At 44.6% G+C, this 20513-nt stretch overlaps 2 protein-coding genes across 4 annotated transcripts in view; both read left to right on the top strand.

The window, feature by feature from the left end:
* srrm3 (serine/arginine repetitive matrix 3) overlaps positions 1 to 14986 on the top strand; it is a 73717-nt gene extending 58731 nt beyond the window's left edge. For 2 of the 3 annotated variants that reach the window (XM_049017418.1, XM_049017417.1), the window contains exons 10-15: positions 836 to 1004; positions 7645 to 7934; positions 10035 to 10292; positions 10709 to 10834; positions 11674 to 11808; positions 12892 to 14986. In XM_049017418.1, the coding sequence (XP_048873375.1) occupies positions 836 to 1004; positions 7645 to 7934; positions 10035 to 10292; positions 10709 to 10834; positions 11674 to 11808; positions 12892 to 13075 (1162 nt within the window). In that variant the 3' untranslated portion in view covers positions 13076 to 14986. The remainder of the gene's footprint in view (positions 1 to 835; positions 1005 to 7644; positions 7935 to 10034; positions 10293 to 10708; positions 10835 to 11673; positions 11809 to 12891) is intronic. The other variant, XM_049017419.1, reaches the window with a different exon arrangement.
* A 1981-nt stretch (positions 14987 to 16967) lies between these two features.
* On the top strand, positions 16968 to 20513 carry hspb1 (heat shock protein, alpha-crystallin-related, 1). Its single transcript, XM_049017436.1, has 3 exons — positions 16968 to 17429; positions 18537 to 18600; positions 19245 to 20513. The coding sequence occupies exons 1-3, from the start codon at positions 17054 to 17056 to the stop codon at positions 19408 to 19410; spliced, it is 606 nt and encodes a 201-aa protein (XP_048873393.1). The 5' UTR covers positions 16968 to 17053; the 3' UTR covers positions 19411 to 20513.

Raw genomic sequence — 20513 nt, 5'->3', positions numbered from 1 at the left:
CAATGTTAAATAGATCTGCCATATCCCTCATAAAAACTGAAAGTGCCATATTTTGCCCATTCTGCCATGTTTTTTCAGCACTCACTGCCAAGCTCAAAGATATGAAGTCGGTATTTTATCACACCTCTCTTTCATTCATCATTAACGTTTAATTAACTTTTCCTGCGACATAAGTCACTGACGTTTGAATCGGCAGCCCTGGTAGAGTGTTGCTTTATGTCCCCCATGCCTCCCCGGGAGAACTTGGCCTCAAACAATCAGCAGTACAGGGTCGACCGCTATAGATCCAAGTGCGGCGTGGTGTAAGTGTTCTTAGGTCCAAGGGCGGCGTGATGTAAGTGTTCTGAGGTCCAAGGACAGTGGGGTCTAAATGTTCTCAGGTCCTAGGATGGCATGGGATAAGTGTTATCAGGTTTGAGGGCGGTGTGGTCTAAGTGTTCTCCATACTGCCGCCAGGTCTCCCTTGGTCTTCCTTCCTCGGGGGAGGATCTCATCACGCATGGCTCCTCAGTGTTCCACTGCACCACGAAATGGGGTGGATGACCTTAATGATGGCTCTTTGAGGGGTGTAGCGCTTCCTGTAAATGTGGCCTTACTGTAGTATCTTCTTATGGGACAGGCGAAGTGTAAAGCCACTTAGTGGCCACATTTAAACCTGCAACTTTCAGAAAGGGAAGGACTTGGCGCCTTCCTAAGGGTTGAACTCTCTCGATAGCCGGTGAGCTCTTGATGTACCTGCAAGCCTGATCATTGAGCTGCCCCCTCTAACGGATGTGTCTGCAGTGAACTGTCCTTCTCCCCCCTTTGGTGTTCACTTATTTGTTTCCCATGCCAGGACAAATTCGAAGCATGGAGCTGACTTGCACAAGCCCCGCCCAAGCCAGTCCAGCCGCAGCGTGTCTCTGTCACCAGCGTGCGGCACCATCTCTTCTGTCCGGCAGAATGGACACCGCAACGGCAAGGGCAGCGGGCCTGACCACATGGCTGGAGACCCTCTGCAGGATGTATGTAGTCTCTTCTATTTCGCCTTACCCTCTTTCCTCCTCTTAACTGGGTTCTTCCTTAACTGCTTCTGTACTGACGACTCTCTTATTCAGTCCTATGTCTTTGTTTCTTTTTCGCCTTTTTCGGTTTTGTTTCAGCATTCCTTTCTGGGGTTTATTTTGAGAGTAGCCCGTCGGGTAGATATTTTCCACCCTCCTTCGGCCGTGAAAGTCGTGCATTCTGTTTGTTTTTTGCGCACCCCTCAATTCACCTATCATCTCGTTTTACTTTGTCACTCTGGCAGCAGGGCAGTCATCAGGGAGGGAGCATAGATCTCTCCTTCCAAGCAACTAAGAAGTCCCCTTCGTTTTTGACCGGTGGGCCTACTGAGCGATTGTACTGAGAGACGTGGTTCTGGTAGCTAATCAATAGGCAGCTCTCATATCCTCCTGCAGCAGTTGTCTAGAATATACTTCAATCAGAGGAGTGGAAATGAATAATAAAAGTGAAGGCTGAGGCTCCAACTTCACAGATGCTAACATAAAAATGAAACAGCCAGGGAGACTACCTGGTTAGGATCTGAAGAATTTTCTTTTTAAAGGTTGCTATGCAGCCCCAAACTGCAGATGGGAGGGATTGGCCTGGGAACCCATTGCTGGAGCCAGAGCTCTGAGCACTACTTGATTAATTAGAAACTGCTGTTTTTCAAAGCAATGAGGAGTAGGCTCAGGCAGAAAACGGGGAGGAGTGACAGACAGTCACTTCCCTTGGCCATGCCAATTGTGAGTGATTTGCTCACTGTTTAACGGGAACCGTCATTCGAATCTGACAAATGGCCCTGTAACCTCATGGGCCTCTTACTGGAAATGTGAATCTTAACATCATCAAATCAGATACCGTTTCAAGCTTTGGGAGGGGTGAAGAAACAATAACAGAAAAATAGAAAATTTCATAAGAGACTAGACCAGGTCAAGTAAGGTTGACTTATGACAAAGTACAGCTGAATGTAACAGGTCTAGTTAAATTAAGAGACAGATGAGCTGGAACCACATGCCTAGAATCTGCTGAGCACCGCGCCCTCTGGCTCACAATCTCCATCATGTCTCCGCATTGCATCACTCATCGGAATCGCTGTTAGTTGCATGGGTTTCAAAGGCTGTTGACAGAAGGGACCACTGTGGGAACTCAGCTTGGCTGTCATGGTCCAGGTACTACAGGGGTCAAACTTCCTTGAAAGGGGCTTGCAGTGCCTATCGGAGCTGCTCATGCACATAAATGTGTTCACTGGGTGGAGGGCAGGGCTCACTAGTGATGGCCCAGGTTATGACCTTGATGTGCCTGATGGGTCGCTCTGAGCGCTATCGAGCTATCAGCAAGCCACTCCTTTTCATCTCCGTCTTCATTATGTTAGGCACGCTCCCCCAAAGGCTCCTTTGGCTCTCAGTGTCAGTCAGGCACACAGTGTAACATTGAAGTCATTGCCAAGCTTCAACAAATACTCGCCACTCAAAATGGGCCTCCTGTCCAGCAGCTGGTTTTCCAGTACAGAATTTAAGAACCACCCATTCGCCGTTGATGTTTCATGCCCATAAACGTGGTTGTAGGAGAATTTGTGAAATGTCGCTTGCAGAAGGTTTTCTCTCTGCAAGAGGATGCCCAAATGAGTGAGACTCAGCTTTGAGGCCCTTCCAGCCTGCATGTTTATCCCGAGGTGTCTTTGCTTCTTCTTGTCCTTTCCATCCATTCCTCTTCCTTTGCTCTTGCTCCTGTTCTTCCTGTTTGTTTTTTGAGTTGTATTTGCCAATAAATATTCAAACTTCTTTGTCTCGTTTATGTAAAAAGCACTCATGTGTTTTGGAACGGGAGGTTCATGGGTATGTGAACTAGTTTTCTTGTTATACAGTTGTCTTTGAAGCAAATGGTTTGCCCACCCCCCTCTGACTCTCTGAAAAGAGCCTAAAGTTATCAAATGTCGAACAAACTCTTTCGTTTATTTTTCCTGTATCATTTTGACTTGCATGTTGCCTCTAGTTGGCAGTATCACTTCTGTCAGACTGTCCATTGTTGTTGACTATTTTATATTTATCTATATACTTAAGCATTTACATTCATCATAAATTCACATAGGTGGTCTTACCAACAACAGCAAACAAATAGTCCATAGAGATCTCCTAATGGTCTATATGGTTACAACCCCTAATTCAATGATCTGTATGAGTGCAAACTCCAATCTAATTGTCTGTTTGGATATAGTCCCCAAACCAATAGTCTATATGGATGCAGCCCCCAGTCTAATGATCTTTATGGATATAACCCCTGGTCCAATAGTCTATATAGATACAGCCCCTAGCCCAATGATCTATGAGGATACAACCCCCAAGGCAAAAATCTATATAGATACAACCCCTAATCCCATAGTCTATATGATTGCAACCACCAGTCTAATGGTATTTATGGATGCAGCCCCCAAACCAATAGTCTATATGGATATAGCCCTCAATCTATTGGTCTACATAGATACAGCCTCCAATCCAGTAGTCTATATGGGTGCAACCTCCAATCTAATGGTCTGTATGGATACCCACCCCTGGTCCAATAGTCTATATGGATACAGCCCCCAATTTCATAGTCAATATGGATACAGCCCTTAATCCAATAGCCGATATGGATGTAGCCTCCAGTTCAAAGGTCATTAGGCAATCTGGGACAAGTACAACAGGCATAATAAACACACCACTGGTGATAATTACTCTTATGTACGCTGTCTACATTTGTGTACTTCCTGTAAAAACTGGTGTTCCTGCTCACATGGCTGAATGTGGTATCAAAAGGATGTCTAAACAGCCAGATCTCTTCTAGTCAGTCCCACATGTTTAGTTTGTTGAGCTGCATTGGCCAGCCTGCATCCAGCAGTTTGAGCAGTGGGTCTTGGCCCAGTTCCCAGCCATTTCGTGTTTTTGTTCCGTTCACCCGCAAGCACCCCAATCCTTCTTGGCTCAGGCATGCCAGTGACGGAACAGACCGGAAGTGTGGCCCGGCTGGGGAGTGGGTGGAGGCCTGGGCAGAGACTTTGTGGCCCGTCTTACCTCCTGCTCTTAACTGTCACTGGCTGTGAGGCTTTAGTGTATATGTAGCACACTGCAACCACACAGCAATGATATATGACACAGCACACATTATATTAAACTTTATTTATGCAGAGGGGCCCCAGCCTCTTTGGATTACATCTGATTTGAAAATGAGATCCAGACAAGCAGCATTTGGCTGAGGTAAAAATGCCCATTGTAGCAGATAGCATTATGGGTACGCACTTCCTACACCCCCCGGCCCTCCCAGGTCAGTTTGGGTTTATCTGGCCAGTGGGTCGTTTTTTTAAGCAGAACCTCCAAAAACATGGCTGGGGCCCCTTTCAAATCCACTAGTCCATCCTGACAGCAACCCCCCTCAAACCCACATCCATCTGTGTTGTGTGTGACTCACTTCTCTGGCTTCCCGTTGTCACCCCCCCCACCCCGCATGCCCTTCATGTTTGTCTCCACACCGCATCCCTCCCCAGCTCCATCTCCTCCTCGCACCCCACCCTCTTCTTCCTCTAACCACTGTTGTGGCTGCATTCATCCTGGAGTGAAAAAGGGCAGTGGGTCATATTTAATTTCTTTTTCCCTCAGTCATTTTCTATTTGTTTTTCTTTCTTTCCGTTCGCCGGTTTATTTTCTGTAGTTCAGGACAGTAAGTAGCAACAATACTAAAGAAGTCATTGTCTTCTCCCCATTTTTGCTCTCCGCTGCCGGAGAATATTTCCTTCCTCTTTTCCCCCCTTTCTGTTTCCTTTCTTTCCTTTTTTCCGTGTCGCTCACGCGCCTCTGATTGAAAGTGAAGGTAGGTGGAGGTTTGCCTAACGCACGCGCTCATTATGCAGATGCCAGTGTGAGCCACCTGAGCTTGATTTCAATGTCTCTATCTTCCTTCTATCTCGTTTTTTTTTTTTTTAGGTTTTTCGGTGGTTTTTCTTTACTCTTCCTTTATTCTTACAGTTATTTGATTTCTCAAGGCTCCAGTTTACTTATAGATTTGTTTCTTTTCTTCTCCAGTCCTCCCCTCAGATACCCTTCTCAGTCATCACTCACATTTTTTTCATTTGATAGAATGCTTTCCAGTCTGTCTGGCTTCTCTCTGTTCCACGCCGAATGGTATATTCATCTTTTGTCGATTTTCTGTTCGTTTCTTCTCGATAGCCCTTCTAAACGAGTGTCATGGACATTGGTGGTTGTTCGTTTTCTCATAGTTGTAGCTGAGTTTTTGTTTTGTTTTTTTTGGGGGGGGAGACTTGTTGCTGCTGTTGTTCTTCTTCTTCCAAACCAGCTGAGTGACATGTTATGAGCCCTTGTACACCCCCCTCTGATACTCCAGCTGTTCCTGCAGGCCCCCAATCAAAGCATGGGTTGCAGAGTCCGTAATGTTCACTGCTCATTACCTTTGACCGTTTATTCACACTTGGAAAAGGCGCCTCCCCCTAGCCCTCATCCTTCACCCCAGCCCTGCCCCTCTTGCCCAATCTGCCCCACAAAATCCCCCTCCATTTTCCTTACCTTTTATAGCTGAGCATTCCTGCAGCATGAACTCCCCAACAATGCAGAGCCATGGGGGTTTAGAAAGGTGTGCAGTGAGTCCAGTAACCTGCTTTCACTGTGTCTTATCCCCTGTATTTTGAGGGACAGACACAGTGTCACTGACTCACTGCTAGGCGTTAACCAACGCCCTTTCCTCCCTTGGCCCAATGCGATGATGTTAGCAGCTTCATGAAGTATATAAATGGTCAGTCTGCAGAGATAGGAGCCCACATATGATGCTAGTGCCCCACCTGTATGACTTAATGGGCATTTTCCAGGTGTTCCCAGTCCATACCTCATGCTGTTGACCTTGGAAGGATATCCAAACCAGCTGTCTACAGTACATGACCTTGGCTGTAGGTGGCGCTCTTGCAGTTTGTTTATAATACAGTCATCATGTCCTTCCTGATGTCTTTGTGCTGTTCCCGTCTTGGTGGACAGCCCTGCCACAATCGTACTTGTTACACCGGTCGCTTGTGCGCCTCCTAGCTGCAACAGCTTATATATAAAATATAATATGTAAAATAAAACACCCACCCCAAACTTTCACCCAAAAGGGCACAAGTTTATTGGGAATGGTTTTTTAGACAAAACTCAATGTTCCATTTGTTTTATAAATTTTTTTGGCTATATGGCGTCGTGAACAAATAACGTGCCATGTAACAAACTCCCCACCCCATTCTGCCAGACACACAGCACACGCTTATAGCACTCACCCACATGCAGACAGGTGGGAAAACACACACTCACACACTGGCTTGGTGGGTCTGCATGCAGTGCACATGGCACATCCAGCCCGTAGCTAAACACAGAGGTCATGCACATACGGTCTATCTTCACAAACCAGTCATCGTTATGCGAGTAATTACTTTCGCCATTTTTCTTCACGTGCAAACAAAACAGCCACAAACAAACAAGACTCTCAACTCCAAGTCCAAGTACAAATAGTAAAGATCACATGAACAATTTCTGGAGGTGCAACGTTCAGTGAAGAACGAGTGTGTGCAGATCTTTCATCTTGGCGGGGTGCTCGGAGGGCAGGGGGCTGATGGGGGGGGGGGAGCATGGACGTAAACAAGGCCTTCCTCCAACCGCAAGAAAGGCCTTGTCCAGCACGTTCATCTTGGTGTCCTACGCCACGCTCTGATTTCAGGGTATTTAACACACATTGTGACATTTTTTTTCCCGTTGTTTTTTGTTCTGTTCTTTCTTCCTTTTTCATACATTGTTCATGAATCACTAGCAGGGAAGGGTTTTGTGTCTTTCTCTTGCATTTTGTGATCTCTAATGATGCACTTATGTTGCCCCGCTTCTCCCTTCTCTTCATACCTTACCTACTAAAGGAGGGAATGCCACTTTATTGGTAAGTGGATGTTAACCAAAAGGGCGTTAAAAACCAGTTAACCATAAAAGCAGAAAGGGTCGCTGTTCACTTCTCCACAGGAAAAAAAAACACAAACAGAAATACTTTTGAGTAAGACGATTGTTTTTTTTTGTTTTTTTTTTGTTCAATTGATTATTATATTTGTGGATCTTTTATTTTGTTCCTTCCATTTCTGTGATGTTTTGTCAAGTCGTCCCTTTTTTTAGTCATTACTACAGCTGAAAGTCCTCTGTTTTCTCTTTATAAAACCTCTCTCTTCTTGTTATGTTGCTTCTCTCCTTTTGACTCTCTTTACAATTAAACCTAATTTGACTCATGATATTTATTTTTGTTTCCTCCTCTTACATGTCGTTTTGTTTTTCTTCCTTTTGGTTTGTTTTTTTTTTTATTTCTTCAACTCATAATAATTTTGCATGCCGAATATTGCATGGGCTGCACCATAGAGGACTGTCAATAAGCCTTATCAAGCAAATCTAGATCCTGGTTTCTTTTAGGTACTACGTTTTTTGTTTGTTTTTCCTTTTTCATTTTTTTTTTTCCAAATTTGTTTCATTTTGTTTTGTTCTGCACCCTTGCGATCTGTCATTTGTGCTGAAATTTTTCTAAGCCAGATTTTTCCCTTTTGTTTTTTTTGTTTTTTGTTTTTTTCGTATTCCTTCCCCGCAGAAGATAAGTGTGGTTCCCACTTCGCCAAGCGGACGGAGGCCACAGTCGCCGCAGCCAGAGCAGCGCAAAGCCCGCAATGAAGGCGGCGGGAGCCCTGGGCGGCTGACTGATGCCACGTCAGGGGATGAGGCACGTCGGGCCGCACGGAGGTCCACCTCAGTGTCCTCTGGCAAACGGGGGCGTCGGCAGAAGGCCCCGGGGAAGAGCTTCCACTCGCCCACCCACAGTAGTGACTCTGCCCACTCACAGCGCAGCCAGGTCCAGAACAGCCGGAGCAGCCAATCAAAAAAGTGAGCTGCCAGTTTTGGGAGCAGGATTTGAGAGCTGTGTGTGTATGTGTGTATGATTGCGTATGTGTGGATTGTGTTTATATGACATTGAGGGGAGCAAATAACCCCACAAATGTCTGTTAATGCAATCTAAAATGTAAAAATGTCAAAAGTCTTGTATTTTGTTTGGTTACTTATTACAAACCTGTGTGTGTGTGTGTGTGTGTGTGTGTGTGGAGGGGGGAGCGGTAAGGGGTGGAGAGACAAAACAATTTCATTAGATATTTGATGGGGTCACATGCAGGAAGGAGCTCTCGTCCTGTCTTTAGGATCAACCAAAATTTCTGACTTTCAGAAGTCAACCTCCCACCCTATTATTTTGATCTAGCACCAGAATTAACAATGTGGTAAAAACTCAAAATTAGTCAATATTTAGGCTATGCTCAGTGTAAACAAAGTGTTTGATATAAGCGATTATTGGCCTCTATGGCTGATAACTGTCACTACTGTATACTGGTATACTCATATCCTGACAGAAACAATAGATACAACACATACTGTACATTCAACAAAACCATTTACTTACTCAATGCACTGTGGAACTGTGGTCAGTATGACTGACTGATTGACTGACTGTGAAAATCTACTGTTCAGATCACCGATGGAGGGTAACTTTGAGCAAGAAACAGCTTCTGTGTGTGAGCCAAGCAGAAAAACTGTAGTTTTACTGTGTGTTGCAGATTCCGTGACTGTGAAACAAAAACAATGTTCGTGTTCAGCATTTGGCCATCTTACCAGTGCTGAAAAGTTACTGATAATAAATGACGCTTTTACATTTTTGTAATGATAGTATCAAATTGGGGATGGGAGGAAAGGATTTCTTTTTAATATGTTTTTGGAACAGTCCACTCTGTCATGCAAAAAATAAAACATTAAAAAACACAAAGCGAACTGATGTAACGGAGCAGTTTAAAGAGAGTAAAGTATCTGGCCCTGTCATTCACAGTACTGTGCAAAAGACTTATGTATGCCAGGGAAACGCTTAAGCTTATTTATCTGGGTGGTAAGTGTATATTTGCTCAAAAAACCTAAATTTTAAATTTAAGTGTGCAATGTGTGCAAATTAACACAATAAAAAATAAGTAGGAATTTCTTCTGTTCTTGAGCCAAAAGCTCATTGATGTCTTGTTGGATGGCTAAAAGAACATCACTTTGGTTACCTCTCCTCATGGGCACCTCAGTCATTCCATGTTAAATTTCACTACCAGCTCAATTAATTAATTGACTTAATTAGCTAAATAACTCAGTGATGTATTGATTAGTTAAACAAGGTGGGGTAATGGTCAAGTCAAAAAATATGTGGCTTTATTGGATGGTTGCTGCAAATACTAGGGTGTATTTAGGAGAGGTTTAGAAATGGCTAAGTTAACCTATTTTGACAAACATAACAGGAAGGTGACTTAAACATTGACTGCCTATGACTTGCATAGTACTGTACCCCTGATTCGGCACCATTTCCAAGGTGAGGCATGGAGTCGTCAGGCCAAATCAAAAAACCTCAGACCCCACAGAATGCTCAGTAATATTTAAGGTAATGTTTTTAGTAATTTATAAACACATTCATAATGCATTGTAACGTATTCATAAAGCATGGCTGTAAGTATTTATTAAAAGACATAACACATTACAACCATGTTTTTTATGCATCATGACTGCCTTACGAAGCTCTTATCTATAATACACCATAGATACCTTCATAATGCAGTACAAAGCTTAATCCAACCATTATAATGCATTATAAAGGTATCTATAGTGCATGAGCACTTCATAAACCATTTGTGATGCATAATACACATGGCTATAGTGTGTTATGCCTTTTCATATTTATGTTTATAATGCTTTATGAATGCATTATTTGTTATGAATGTGTTTATAAATTACTAAAAAGTAAAAAGGGCCTTAAGTAAGTTACCGAAAGCTCTAACAGCAAATAAATGTATCTAGGCACGCTTGTCATCCTCACTTTCTTCCTCTGCCAGGTCATAGTCAGGGCCTCCATCCTTTTCAGTTATCTCCCCGAATTCCACCAGTCGTTTTTTTCTGCACCTTTCCTTTCCACAGGGCACGAGGCGTGCATTTGTCCAGGAGATGCAGGCGGAGCCGACCCCGGGCCCGCCACAGGAGCTCCTCGGCATCGCCCGGGCGACACCGGCGGCATGCCGCCGTCCGGAAGAAAAGCTCTTCACGCACCTTCCGGCAGCGCAGCAGCTCCTGGAGCAGCGCCCGCTCCCCATCATGCTCGCGCTCCGCCTCGCGTTCTCGTTCCCCGGAGCATGGCAGCAAGGCCAAATCTCCCTACTCCCGGCAGAACAACTCCAGGTACGGTCACTCTCTTGTGGCCAAGCTCAGTAACCTCCTTCTAAGATGGCGTGTCCTTCATGCCATAATGCAGCTGTTCAGGATGAAACTGTTAAAAAACGTCTGTGTGTTTGGTCTAGTGTGTGTCCTTCTAGTGACACATGACCACCAGGACCGGATAACTGGGTCACCTTGCATCCTCTGTGTGCTTCCAGTACCCACCCTACCTGAGCAGGACACAGCTGCCACCTCAGGGTTACGCTGTGGTAGCACCTGGATGCCTGGCAGGCTTAGGCTGGAGTTAGAAAAAGAGGCAGTCTGTTCTTGCCCCACATTTGCATTACTCAGCACCTGGTGGTACTGTATGAGTGGCTCTGCCCCGCTTAGCATTCCTGCGAAATCCCTGCCCATCAGGTTCTGTTTCCCTCTCTTATCAGGGATAAAGACAGCGCCCCGCCCACAGATACGGAGGGCAGGGCCCGGCGCCGCTCACGCACCTACTCACCCATCCGCAAGCGGAGGCGTGATTCCCCCAGCTTCATGGAGGCCAGGAGGATTACGAGGTAAAGAGGGAGAGCCAGCTTCAGGCTCACTGGCCCCTAGGGGACGTCACTGCTGCTTCGTTTCTGTTGACAGGCGCTGGACGGTGATCGGGAATCGCAGTCACCGCACCCAGTCATATGTGAATCACGCTGTGTCCAAAATGCTGCTCTTTTGGCAGAAGTACGCCGAGGACGCACTGTCCTCCAACATGATATTCGTGATGCTAGCAGATGTTTCTTTTTGATAAACTGCTCGTGCAGCGGTTACCATCAGTCCTTCCTGCAAAGGTGCTTAGCAGAATAAATCCTTTATTTTATTTTTTAAATCATGCACAGCCTTTTTATTTGCAGCTAATTTGCCCATTTTGGGGTGAGTCTAGTGCCAGTTATGTGGTGCCCATGAAGTACAGCACCACAGGCTCCCTTGCGCCCCATGCGCTATGGTTCTAAGCTCAGCCTCAGCTGTAACATAGGGTAACACTGACATCTATGGGAGAGTGTCGATTCTCTCTCTCTTTCTGGGTAAAACCAGTTTCAAAGCAACCTACAGAGTGATAACCCCTAAATATGAAGGCAAATTTGGCAGACTCCCTTATGGATTATCATCTATACTGATTGTGAAGATGATGATGTTTATTAAGATTATTATTGTCATTTTTGGATACATGAAACCCAGACCTAAAAATGAACAGTGTATTGCTTCTGTGCATGTTACTTGTAAATCGTTAATTGTAATTGATTGGAGGCTTGTTGTGGATCTCCACTCTCTTCGCAGTCTTGAGTTTCCATGGTGCCCAGGTGAGCAAAGGGGCTTGTCTTATATTTATACATATGACAGTCTTTCCTACTCCTGTATTAAGGTTCCCTGAGGACCACAGACAGAGGAGTGCTGCCGGGCTGCAAGGCAAGGTTACCGTGGTAACAGTTGCCGTGCAGCAGTTCTCTCCTCCTGATGCTGCAATGCCGGGCGGCTGTTTGCAGACTGCATCTACTGAGTACTCCAGCTACCTCTTACATGTTTACTCTGTTGTCTCTAAATCACTGGTTCCAAATTCACGACACCGGTAGACCCACTGTGCAGAACTCCACTAATTCTGCATAAGGTGATGATTTTGACGTATCCGCTGTCAATCCACATTTTTTCTTGCACATGTAGGAGGCAGTATTTTTCAGTATTTAAGATATGCAAACCAATTGGCAAGCCCCGAGAACACCCGATTAAGATTGTCAGATTTAGTCTTTTTTGATGCATCTTGTAACACTGTGGGACTGAATGCCCCATCCAGGGGTGCACAGTTTAGTGAAATGCATTACTCATGGGAGTTATACTTACAGAAAAATGTTCTGAGGAGGTAGGTCCAGGCAACTTGAGTAGGCGGGATCAACAAATCAGATGTCTTGATCCTGCCTCCTCTAGTTGCTTGGACTTACTTCCTAAGTAATACTCCCACGAGCTGCATTCTTCCTGAGAGCAGGCACACTTGGGTCCAAACACAAAATCTTTATTTCATTTTTCACGAAAAGGCCCAAATTGCTTCTCTGAGGAGGCAGCAAGCGCCACATGTGGGGCATGAGAGCCATCGGCGGCCCCCTGACAGCGCTTATGTCAAGTTCCGACTGGTGTCTTTCACACTAACGTCTGGGGAGTTTCTTTGGGTGGCTTCTGGTCTCTATCCACGTTCTCTGCTAACAACTGCGCACTCACCAGCTGCAGGTCGGGGCTCCCTCCTAGCTGTGTCTTTGAGAGGAGGTGTGAGCCAGTGCTCGGGGGGCCGGCTTCAGTATAATCCGCTTCATCTGCAGAGTGGGTGTGATCCAACAGTACTAACCCCCCCCTTGCAGCAAGTCTCCTAACTTCACAGCAGCCACTAATCAGAGCACCTTCGAACCTGCGACTCAAGTCCCCTGCTTTGACGATCTCAGGGTCTCCTACATCTGAAGGGTCTAGACTAGAATTGCCCGCTTGCCGAAACAGGAAACGGCCATGCGGGGTCATCAAAGCAGTGGGAGCAGACAATGCATCACCTGTGAGGGCGGGTAATTGATTCCATCTTGGTCTCCCCCCTCCCCACCCACAGCGCCCGGAAGCGTCCGATCCCATACTACAGGCCCAGCCCATCGTCCTCCAGCTACCCGAGCAGCGCGTCCGCCTCCAGTCGCAGCTGCAGTCGCAGCTACAGGGTCTACAGCAGCTACAGCCGGAGCAGGAGTCGCAGCCACAGCTACTACAGCAGGAGCAGCTCGGAGAGTCCGGGGTTCTGATTGGGCCATGACATTCTAGCCACCCGCCGGACCAGTCCAGCTGCAGTGTCTCGGAGCTTGGCCACACGTGCTCCCCACTCCCGCTTTACGATGCGCGAACCCCTCGTCCCAAAATCCACATCCTTGGAGCATAGTCCAGCTTTGTAGTTCACCACCAATGTTTTTAGAGACCGTATGAGTGATTGGATTAACATATGGGGAGAAAATGCATCTAGACATTAATACTGAATCACCTGGAGTCAGTGTGCTGATTTCAGCACTTTATCGTATATTTTTTGTGATCTGTTGTCTGCGGTTCAGCAGGTCACTGAGATAGTCAGAGAGATCCATGGCTTAATCTTTGTGCTTTTCTGTATTTCCTTTTTAAAAAGGCCCTGTAATGTGGTTGGGACAGTTCAAGAAACAGATCAAACTCAAGGCTCACAGAGGGAATCGTAGCTCCCCGTTCGGTGGTGCCTGAAGCTGTTATACAGCACTCGGTGAGCGAAGATGTCGCATGATGCGTCGGGGCCTTTCGCCGCAAGTCCTTTTTGGTGGTAAAGCCGTGATCAAAAGCTAGAGGTTTTAGGGAAAACAAAAACAAATACGCAAGCAGTTTGAACAAGTCGTGCAACAGACCAGACTTGGAGATGAAGTTCAAAAAGTGCAGCACTTTCACCCAGAATGCTTCCAACATAGCAAAATTACCAAAAAGATAAAAAAGGATTACAACATGATTATGGAAACTTCCATGTCGCATCACTGAAAAGGATGAACAAGCTGCAAACAAAAACACTGACCCACCATCTTTGTTTTTTATTGTTTGTTTCCTTTTGATGATTCAGAAACAAGAACATGAATGAGATGGAGGCGTTTGCCGCAGCGGCCGATTGCATTTTATACGATATGCCATGTACAGCAAGGCACAGCGCCTCCTGGGATCTGAACGCTTAGCGCTAGCTGTAAACTATGCACTGTACATACCATGTTATTTATCATGTTTACTGTGTTATTTTGGGTTTTCCTTTGAGTCTGTGGATCTCAAGCATGCAGTAAAACCCTCCCCAACCTGTTTCAGAGGGATGCCCTATCTCAGCTCTCCAGATTTTTTTTTTTTTTTTTGAGGTTATGTTTAAAACCACTTTCAACCTGAAAACCAGTGTTGTTCTGTCCAGATGATCATCTGTCAAAGTGTCGGTGACCTGAGCGGCCGAAAGACACCAAAGCAGGATGAATAGTATGTTTTGTATGTGCGTCGACATGGACTGTAATCAAGTATCTATTTGTTAATCTATTTATTTATATTTATTAATTTATTTATTCAGTAATTAAATTGTTTGTCTATCAGCTAATCAGTCTTTATCCATTCACCTTGAGGGTTTGTAAAAGAACTTTAAATGTTTTTAAATGTTTTGTGCCGCACACTACAGTTTTGTAATGACGAGGAAGAGAGATTAAGGAAGAAAAGAAAAAAACGGATTTTAATAGGCTAACAGTTTACTTGAATTGAAACGTTTCCGGTCGTTTCCCAGCTTTGGGCAGCATAACAAAGGCGGCGGAGTCGTACGCGTGCTTCGCCGTCTATCCGCGCGAGCGTGCGCGTGCCCGCGTGCTTGGGTGTCCCTCAGCGCCCCCTTTTGTACAGAACCAAACGCACTTGTACAGCCGAAACCTTTTTTTTTTGTTTCTGGGAAGTGTTGCTTTTCTAATTTATTTTAACGCTGGTGGTGCAATCAGGGAACCTGCAGTCTTCCTAATTATTTATCGGTCTCCTTCGCCCCGTGAGTGTTACATTTAAAACGTAACTCGAGTTCTACGAATAACAGATGTTGAGTAATATATTATAACAGCTTTCACCTTTGGATTGTATAAAGTCGGTAGTTGTTGTGCGCTAGTTATCATGCAGAACAATAAAGTATATACGCTAATGGAGCCTGACCTGTTTATTTTAATAGTACTGTTGTCTGGCAGCGATGCTTAATTCACGCCATTGTAATGCAAATAAAATTGCACCAGTTGGAGAAGTACCAGTAATTCACAAATGGATGAACACCTTCGCTGTTTCATATGGCTGAACCGTTCTAGCAAGAACCATAATTACCTTGTGCTCATGTTACGAATGTTAAAGGGAACCGAAATGAAAAGCATGAGCAGAACAAAGTATCAGTGATATATTATTTAAATTAAATAGATATTAAGAAACAGCAAGCTGTATTGTCGGACCGTAAACAAATAGAGCAATGTGTAATATGAATGAAGTGGAAAGTACAAAATGGCTGACGGCAGATGGCGCTAACGCGCGTCTTGATGGTAGAATGTTCTGGTAACTCCCCTGCTCTGAGCTTTGAGGTGTCATACTTTTCTTGGCTTCATATGAAAATCTTTATTACATACTGACTGGAAATGGAAATATTGATCTAATGTTGCAAATATGAGGCTGGCTCAAATGAATACCAACAACAGTTTGATTAAAAACTAAACCATGAACCTTAAAAAAAAAAAAAAAAACCACAAAGATACCATACAACCATTGTAACTAAATGTGTTTTTGGTGTGATTTTATGGTTCCCATCTGACAATGACAATTTAATGACTTGCATTATATCAGAATACCCTCATTAAATTCATTTTACTATTATCTAATATTAATGTAATGTATAGTAATTATTTCAGTAAATATCAGATGTTTAATGATGTGTGGTCATCTTATGTGCCAAAACAATTCCTTTTACCAAGGCAAAAAGGGTACATCAACTGAAAGCAAATTAGTTTGTTTAAAAGAATATTTAATAATGGACTGATTCAGTAACGGGATAATTCATAAAGCCACACCATGGCAAAAAATTATATTGCCCCATGCTGACTTTTCACTGATGGCTAAGTGCTGCGACTGGATTAGCAAGCACATGCTAAGAGATTCACATCACTGCTGTTAAATGGAGCCTGCAACCGAACATGGTGAAAGCTGTGTAATGTCTGCTCTCTGCCACACCTATTTTTGAGTCAAGCATAAGACAAATAATTATAATGGAGTGAAAAAAGATTGGACACTAAAACTGTCCCAGTCCCTAAACTAAGCGGTGTGTGACTCAGTGGGCTAAGCCTCTGTTCCCGCGATCAGAAGGTTACCAGTTCAAGCCCAGCTTTGACGTGTCTGTGGGCCCTTGAGCAAGGCTCAAGCTCCCTGGGTGCTGCAACAGGTGGTTGCCCTTTGTAGCCAGCTTGCTCTCACCTACCAAGTCGGGGGAGGGGTAGAGAGATTTTCTCCTTGGGAGGTCAATAAAGTATCAATTATTACATTGAGCACTAAAACTGGCCTGACCCCTAAACCAAAATGAATGATAATATTGACTTGGATCCCTAAATAACACTCATCACAGTTGCCCCAGACCCTTAACGAAACTGATAGAAGCCATGCCTGTTTTAGAGCTGATTTCAGTTTTTTCTGAATTCAAAAATAATTAGTACAGTTTCTAAACTGAGTAGCAATGACAAGTTGTACCTGAAGCCAAAATCCCATCCCAAAAGCGTCTGTTTGCTTATTGTGTGCCAGTCACACAATGGTAATAATCATCGGGGCTGAGGATTTCCAGAATGGTGAAGATCTACAATATGTAATAGTACTTAATATGTGAGAAATTTTACGATTTAATGCTTATCATTTAAAATGACTCCCCAACTCTTAAAAAGTCTGAAAAGGGTTTTGTAGACAGTACATATTTATGCAGTGATGTGTTACCCAAGGCACTCACTACTCCCCTTCTCTGAGGATTATGGCATGTAAGAGTCCTTCAGGGGGTTGGGCCGGCTGTGAAGTCACTGGGCTGGTCCTTTGGCTTGAATTCCATTCCAGTGGAATACCGCCCACAAATAGACCTTCTCGATCATTCTATATATATCTAGCAGGGGGCTGGAGAGCTTTATAAGACTGGGAAAGCCCAGCAGGGGTAAGCTCTTTGTCGTTGACCGAGACTGCATCTGGAACCTTCTCCCGAGACTATGGCTGAGAGGAGAATCCCTTTCACCTTCTCGCGCCTCCCCAGCTGGGACCCCTTTCGGGACTGGTACCAGGGGAGCCGCCTCTTTGACCAGTCCTTTGGCATGCCCATTTTCCCAGAGGAGTGGTACCACTGGCCCAGCAGCCACTGGCCTGGCTACATCCGGGGCCCGTGTCCCACAGCCGAGGCCACATCCCCAGGTCACTTCTCCCCATCACCGGCCCCCCTCTACATCCGTGCCTTGACACGGCAGCTCAGCAGCGGCATGTCAGAGATCAAACAGACCCAGGAAGAGTGGAAGGTCAGCCTGGATGTCAACCACTTTGCCCCCGAGGAGCTGGTGGTGAAGACCAAGGACAACGTCGTCGAGATTACCGGTACGGCCCCTCCCATGTCCCGGAATGCTATTCTTTGCCGTAGATACAGCTTAGTACAGTCTGTAATGGAGTGTTTGAATTAAAATTCCATTTTAATAGTGAATATATTTTTAAAAGATGTTTTTTTTGGTTTTATGTTATGAAAAGTCATGAAAAGACTTCTTGGTGATTTTGAGTGAGGTTTAACACCCTAGTGAACAGTTGCTGCAGAATCCTGCCCTCCCCCTGATCGGCTGAGTGAGATGCCCCTATATTGCGAGAAGTGCAATGGAGTGCTGAAACGTACACTCCGGCACTTTAAGGGCGATGAATGGGTTTGGAATGCGGCTCTGCACCCAGGAGCCCCCACTGCACTGAGCCAGCTTCACACGCAGCAGTGTGCTCTTCTTCAGCCGCTCTTGAGGGGGTCATTTTTATTGCCACATAGCCCTTGCGTTTATATTGGGGCCATTGAGGCCCCCAATTAGCCAGAAACAGTTACTACAGTAAATATTATATAAAATATGTAGGAGATACTGAAGCAGGCTGTTCTGCTAACCAGCTAGCTAGCTACAATCTTCTGACTCTACTACTTAGCTAATATTTACTTTCTAAAACCTTTGGAGGGGTGGAGAGTGACTTTTTGAGTGCTCCCCCCCTCCACCCCCATGACTTAGGCTTATCCTATATATTCTCAGTGTTATGCTCTAACTCCAGACACTGATAGAAGATCCAGATGTGTATCCTCAAACATTCAAAGACAAAAAGCATGACAGGCGTAGAATATTGCCTGGTTGTTTGCCACCACTCAAACCATGTGTTTGCATGGGGCCTCTGTTGTTTGGGCCCCCCCGACCCCAAACAGTCACCACACATGGGGTGGAGAGCTCCAAATCGACTTTTTGATTGAGGCCACAGAAACAAGAAACCTAACCCTATTAGCCAAATGATCAACTTTTTGTTTTTGATCAACTGAGATTTTTAATTGTATCGTTTCTTGCCGTATTGCATATTGCTCTATAAGATGAGAAATGCAAATCGGAACAGGTAAATTTATAAGTATGCATCAGTGATTGATTTCAAAAGGCTTACATCTGTAAAAAACTGAGAGGACTCGTCTGTTCACAGGGAAACATGAGGAGAGAAGGGATGAACACGGCTACGTGTCACGGTGTTTCACCAGGAAATACACGTAAGTTACACACATGATGCATGGATGCAGGGGAATACAGAGTATGTTTGAAGTGGCAGTCGAGAGTTGCCCTCAGGTACTAGGGGTAACTAAAAAGCTCTGTGCCCTGTAAATGACACCATTATCATCTTCTCAGGGTGATTGTTGAATGACGGTGATAATTTGTTTAAGTCCAGAATGTTCTTCAGTGCTCGATATGTCACATGAATAAGAGGGACATTTTAAAACCCCACACCTGCTTCAGCCACGTTTATTGTCCTTGGTGATTGAAGCAGCTCATGGGAGTTTTACTTGCATAAAAATGTTCTGAGGACATAATGCAAAGTTATTGGTTCAGAGAGATAGCCAATTAGATTGTAGAGGAGGTGGGTCCAATTAATTAGAGGAGGCAGGACCAACCAATCATATTTCTTGACCTTGCCTCCTCTAGTTACTTGGACCCACCTCCTCTGCAACCTAAGTGGTTATCTCCTGCGAGCATTGAAGCAGCCAGTTTTAAAGGGCTGGTCTTCACATAAACATGGGTATTAATCCCAGACACTCAATGCAAAATATCTGTTCAGTTTAATTATTATGAATCCATGAAAATCCATTGAAGGTGGGGGTGTGTGTCCTGACTCTGTCTCTGACTCTGTGCCCCGTAGACTCCCACCGGGTGCAGATGTAGAGAAGGTGACGTCCTTCCTGTCCCCAGAGGGAGTGCTCACAGTAGAGGCCCCCCTGCCCAAGCCAGCCATCCAGGCAACTGAGATCAACATCCCGGTGAATCTGGAAAGCCAGACCAAGCCTGCGATGGAGACCAAGAAATAAGCCCCCCCGCCCTCTCCACACGTCCTGGCTCCCCATCTGCCTCTCATAATTAAGTGGCCTGCTTTGTCTTGGACTGCCAGTAATTGTTGGGAAAGAGATGGTGCGTCGTCTCTTTAAATGAAGCTCCTCTCTGTGTGTGCTGTGTAAACACATCTGTGCTGCTACCATATGCTGTATCTGTGGTAATTATGTTCTTCATTTAAATTAAGAGAACCAAACCCCACCCACCCCAGCTGCCAACCCCCCTGTAAGCTCCTATTACTTGCTTCACAAGCACTGAAAGCAATTACCTGCCCCTAAAGCCTGACTGCTAGCGCCCCTCTCTGACATAATCAGTAATGGCTGCAGTCGCTGCCTTGTGATTTCACAAAGGACCGTTTCCACGGAAACCAGAGTATCGCCGGAAGCTGATACCTTCACAGGGTTCAGTAAATGGCACGGTTTTAGTGGTTAGAAAAAAATTCAGCTGCCAAGAATCTCTTTTTGTGACTTGTTTTTATTGTGTTCAAGAATTGGTTTTAAATTGAACTTCATGTATTTCTTAAGTGAGTTTTGTAGTTGTAGTGGATGCTCTGTTTTGGGCATATTAAACTGCTAAAAGCATTTACAAATAATTGTAAAACATCGGCATAATTGTAGAGATAAGGTTTCACTTCAATTACTTGCACTGGACCTGTGTTTTAGGATCTGTCTTTTTGGCTCAAAATGTTGTGTCCTTTTTCATTGTATGATAAAGGGTTCTCAGAGTTTTTACTTAAGAAAGCAAAACTGTATAAGAGAATTATTTTCCTGGGTCTTGTCATTAGTCAAATATTTTAAATTACATTTTAAACTAAAAATCAAGGAAAATAAAAAAGAAAATATTCATCAATTTCTGGATCTTTGTTGTTTAACAGCGAATATTGCCATGTTCCTGAGATTAGATGTGTGTGAATTTCCTTTCATTCATAACCAAACAAAGAGAATTTCATGTAAAATGGTGCTAAACTCATGATCTTCAACTTAACATCCACTGGACAGCAACCAAAGGAAATATGTTCACAGGAAACGTTAACAAAAAGCTGGACCCTTGTTTCTCAAAGAAATTAAAGGAAGTTGCTGAA

This window comes from Brienomyrus brachyistius, chromosome 6 (genome assembly GCF_023856365.1).
Source record: "Brienomyrus brachyistius isolate T26 chromosome 6, BBRACH_0.4, whole genome shotgun sequence".
Lineage (NCBI taxonomy): Eukaryota > Metazoa > Chordata > Actinopteri > Osteoglossiformes > Mormyridae > Brienomyrus > Brienomyrus brachyistius.
This window is presented reverse-complemented; position numbering and strand designations above follow the sequence as displayed.

Excerpts from the sequence above, each read along its gene's own strand:
- hspb1 (XM_049017436.1), top strand. The coding sequence starts at position 17,054 with ATGGCTGAGAGGAGAATCCCTTTCACCTTCTCGCGCCTCCCCAGCTGG. Across the intron at positions 17,430-18,536 it reads CAACGTCGTCGAGATTACCG|GGAAACATGAGGAGAGAAGG; the intron begins GTACGGCCCCTC and ends GTCTGTTCACAG. Across the intron at positions 18,601-19,244 it reads TGTTTCACCAGGAAATACAC|ACTCCCACCGGGTGCAGATG; the intron begins GTAAGTTACACA and ends TGTGCCCCGTAG.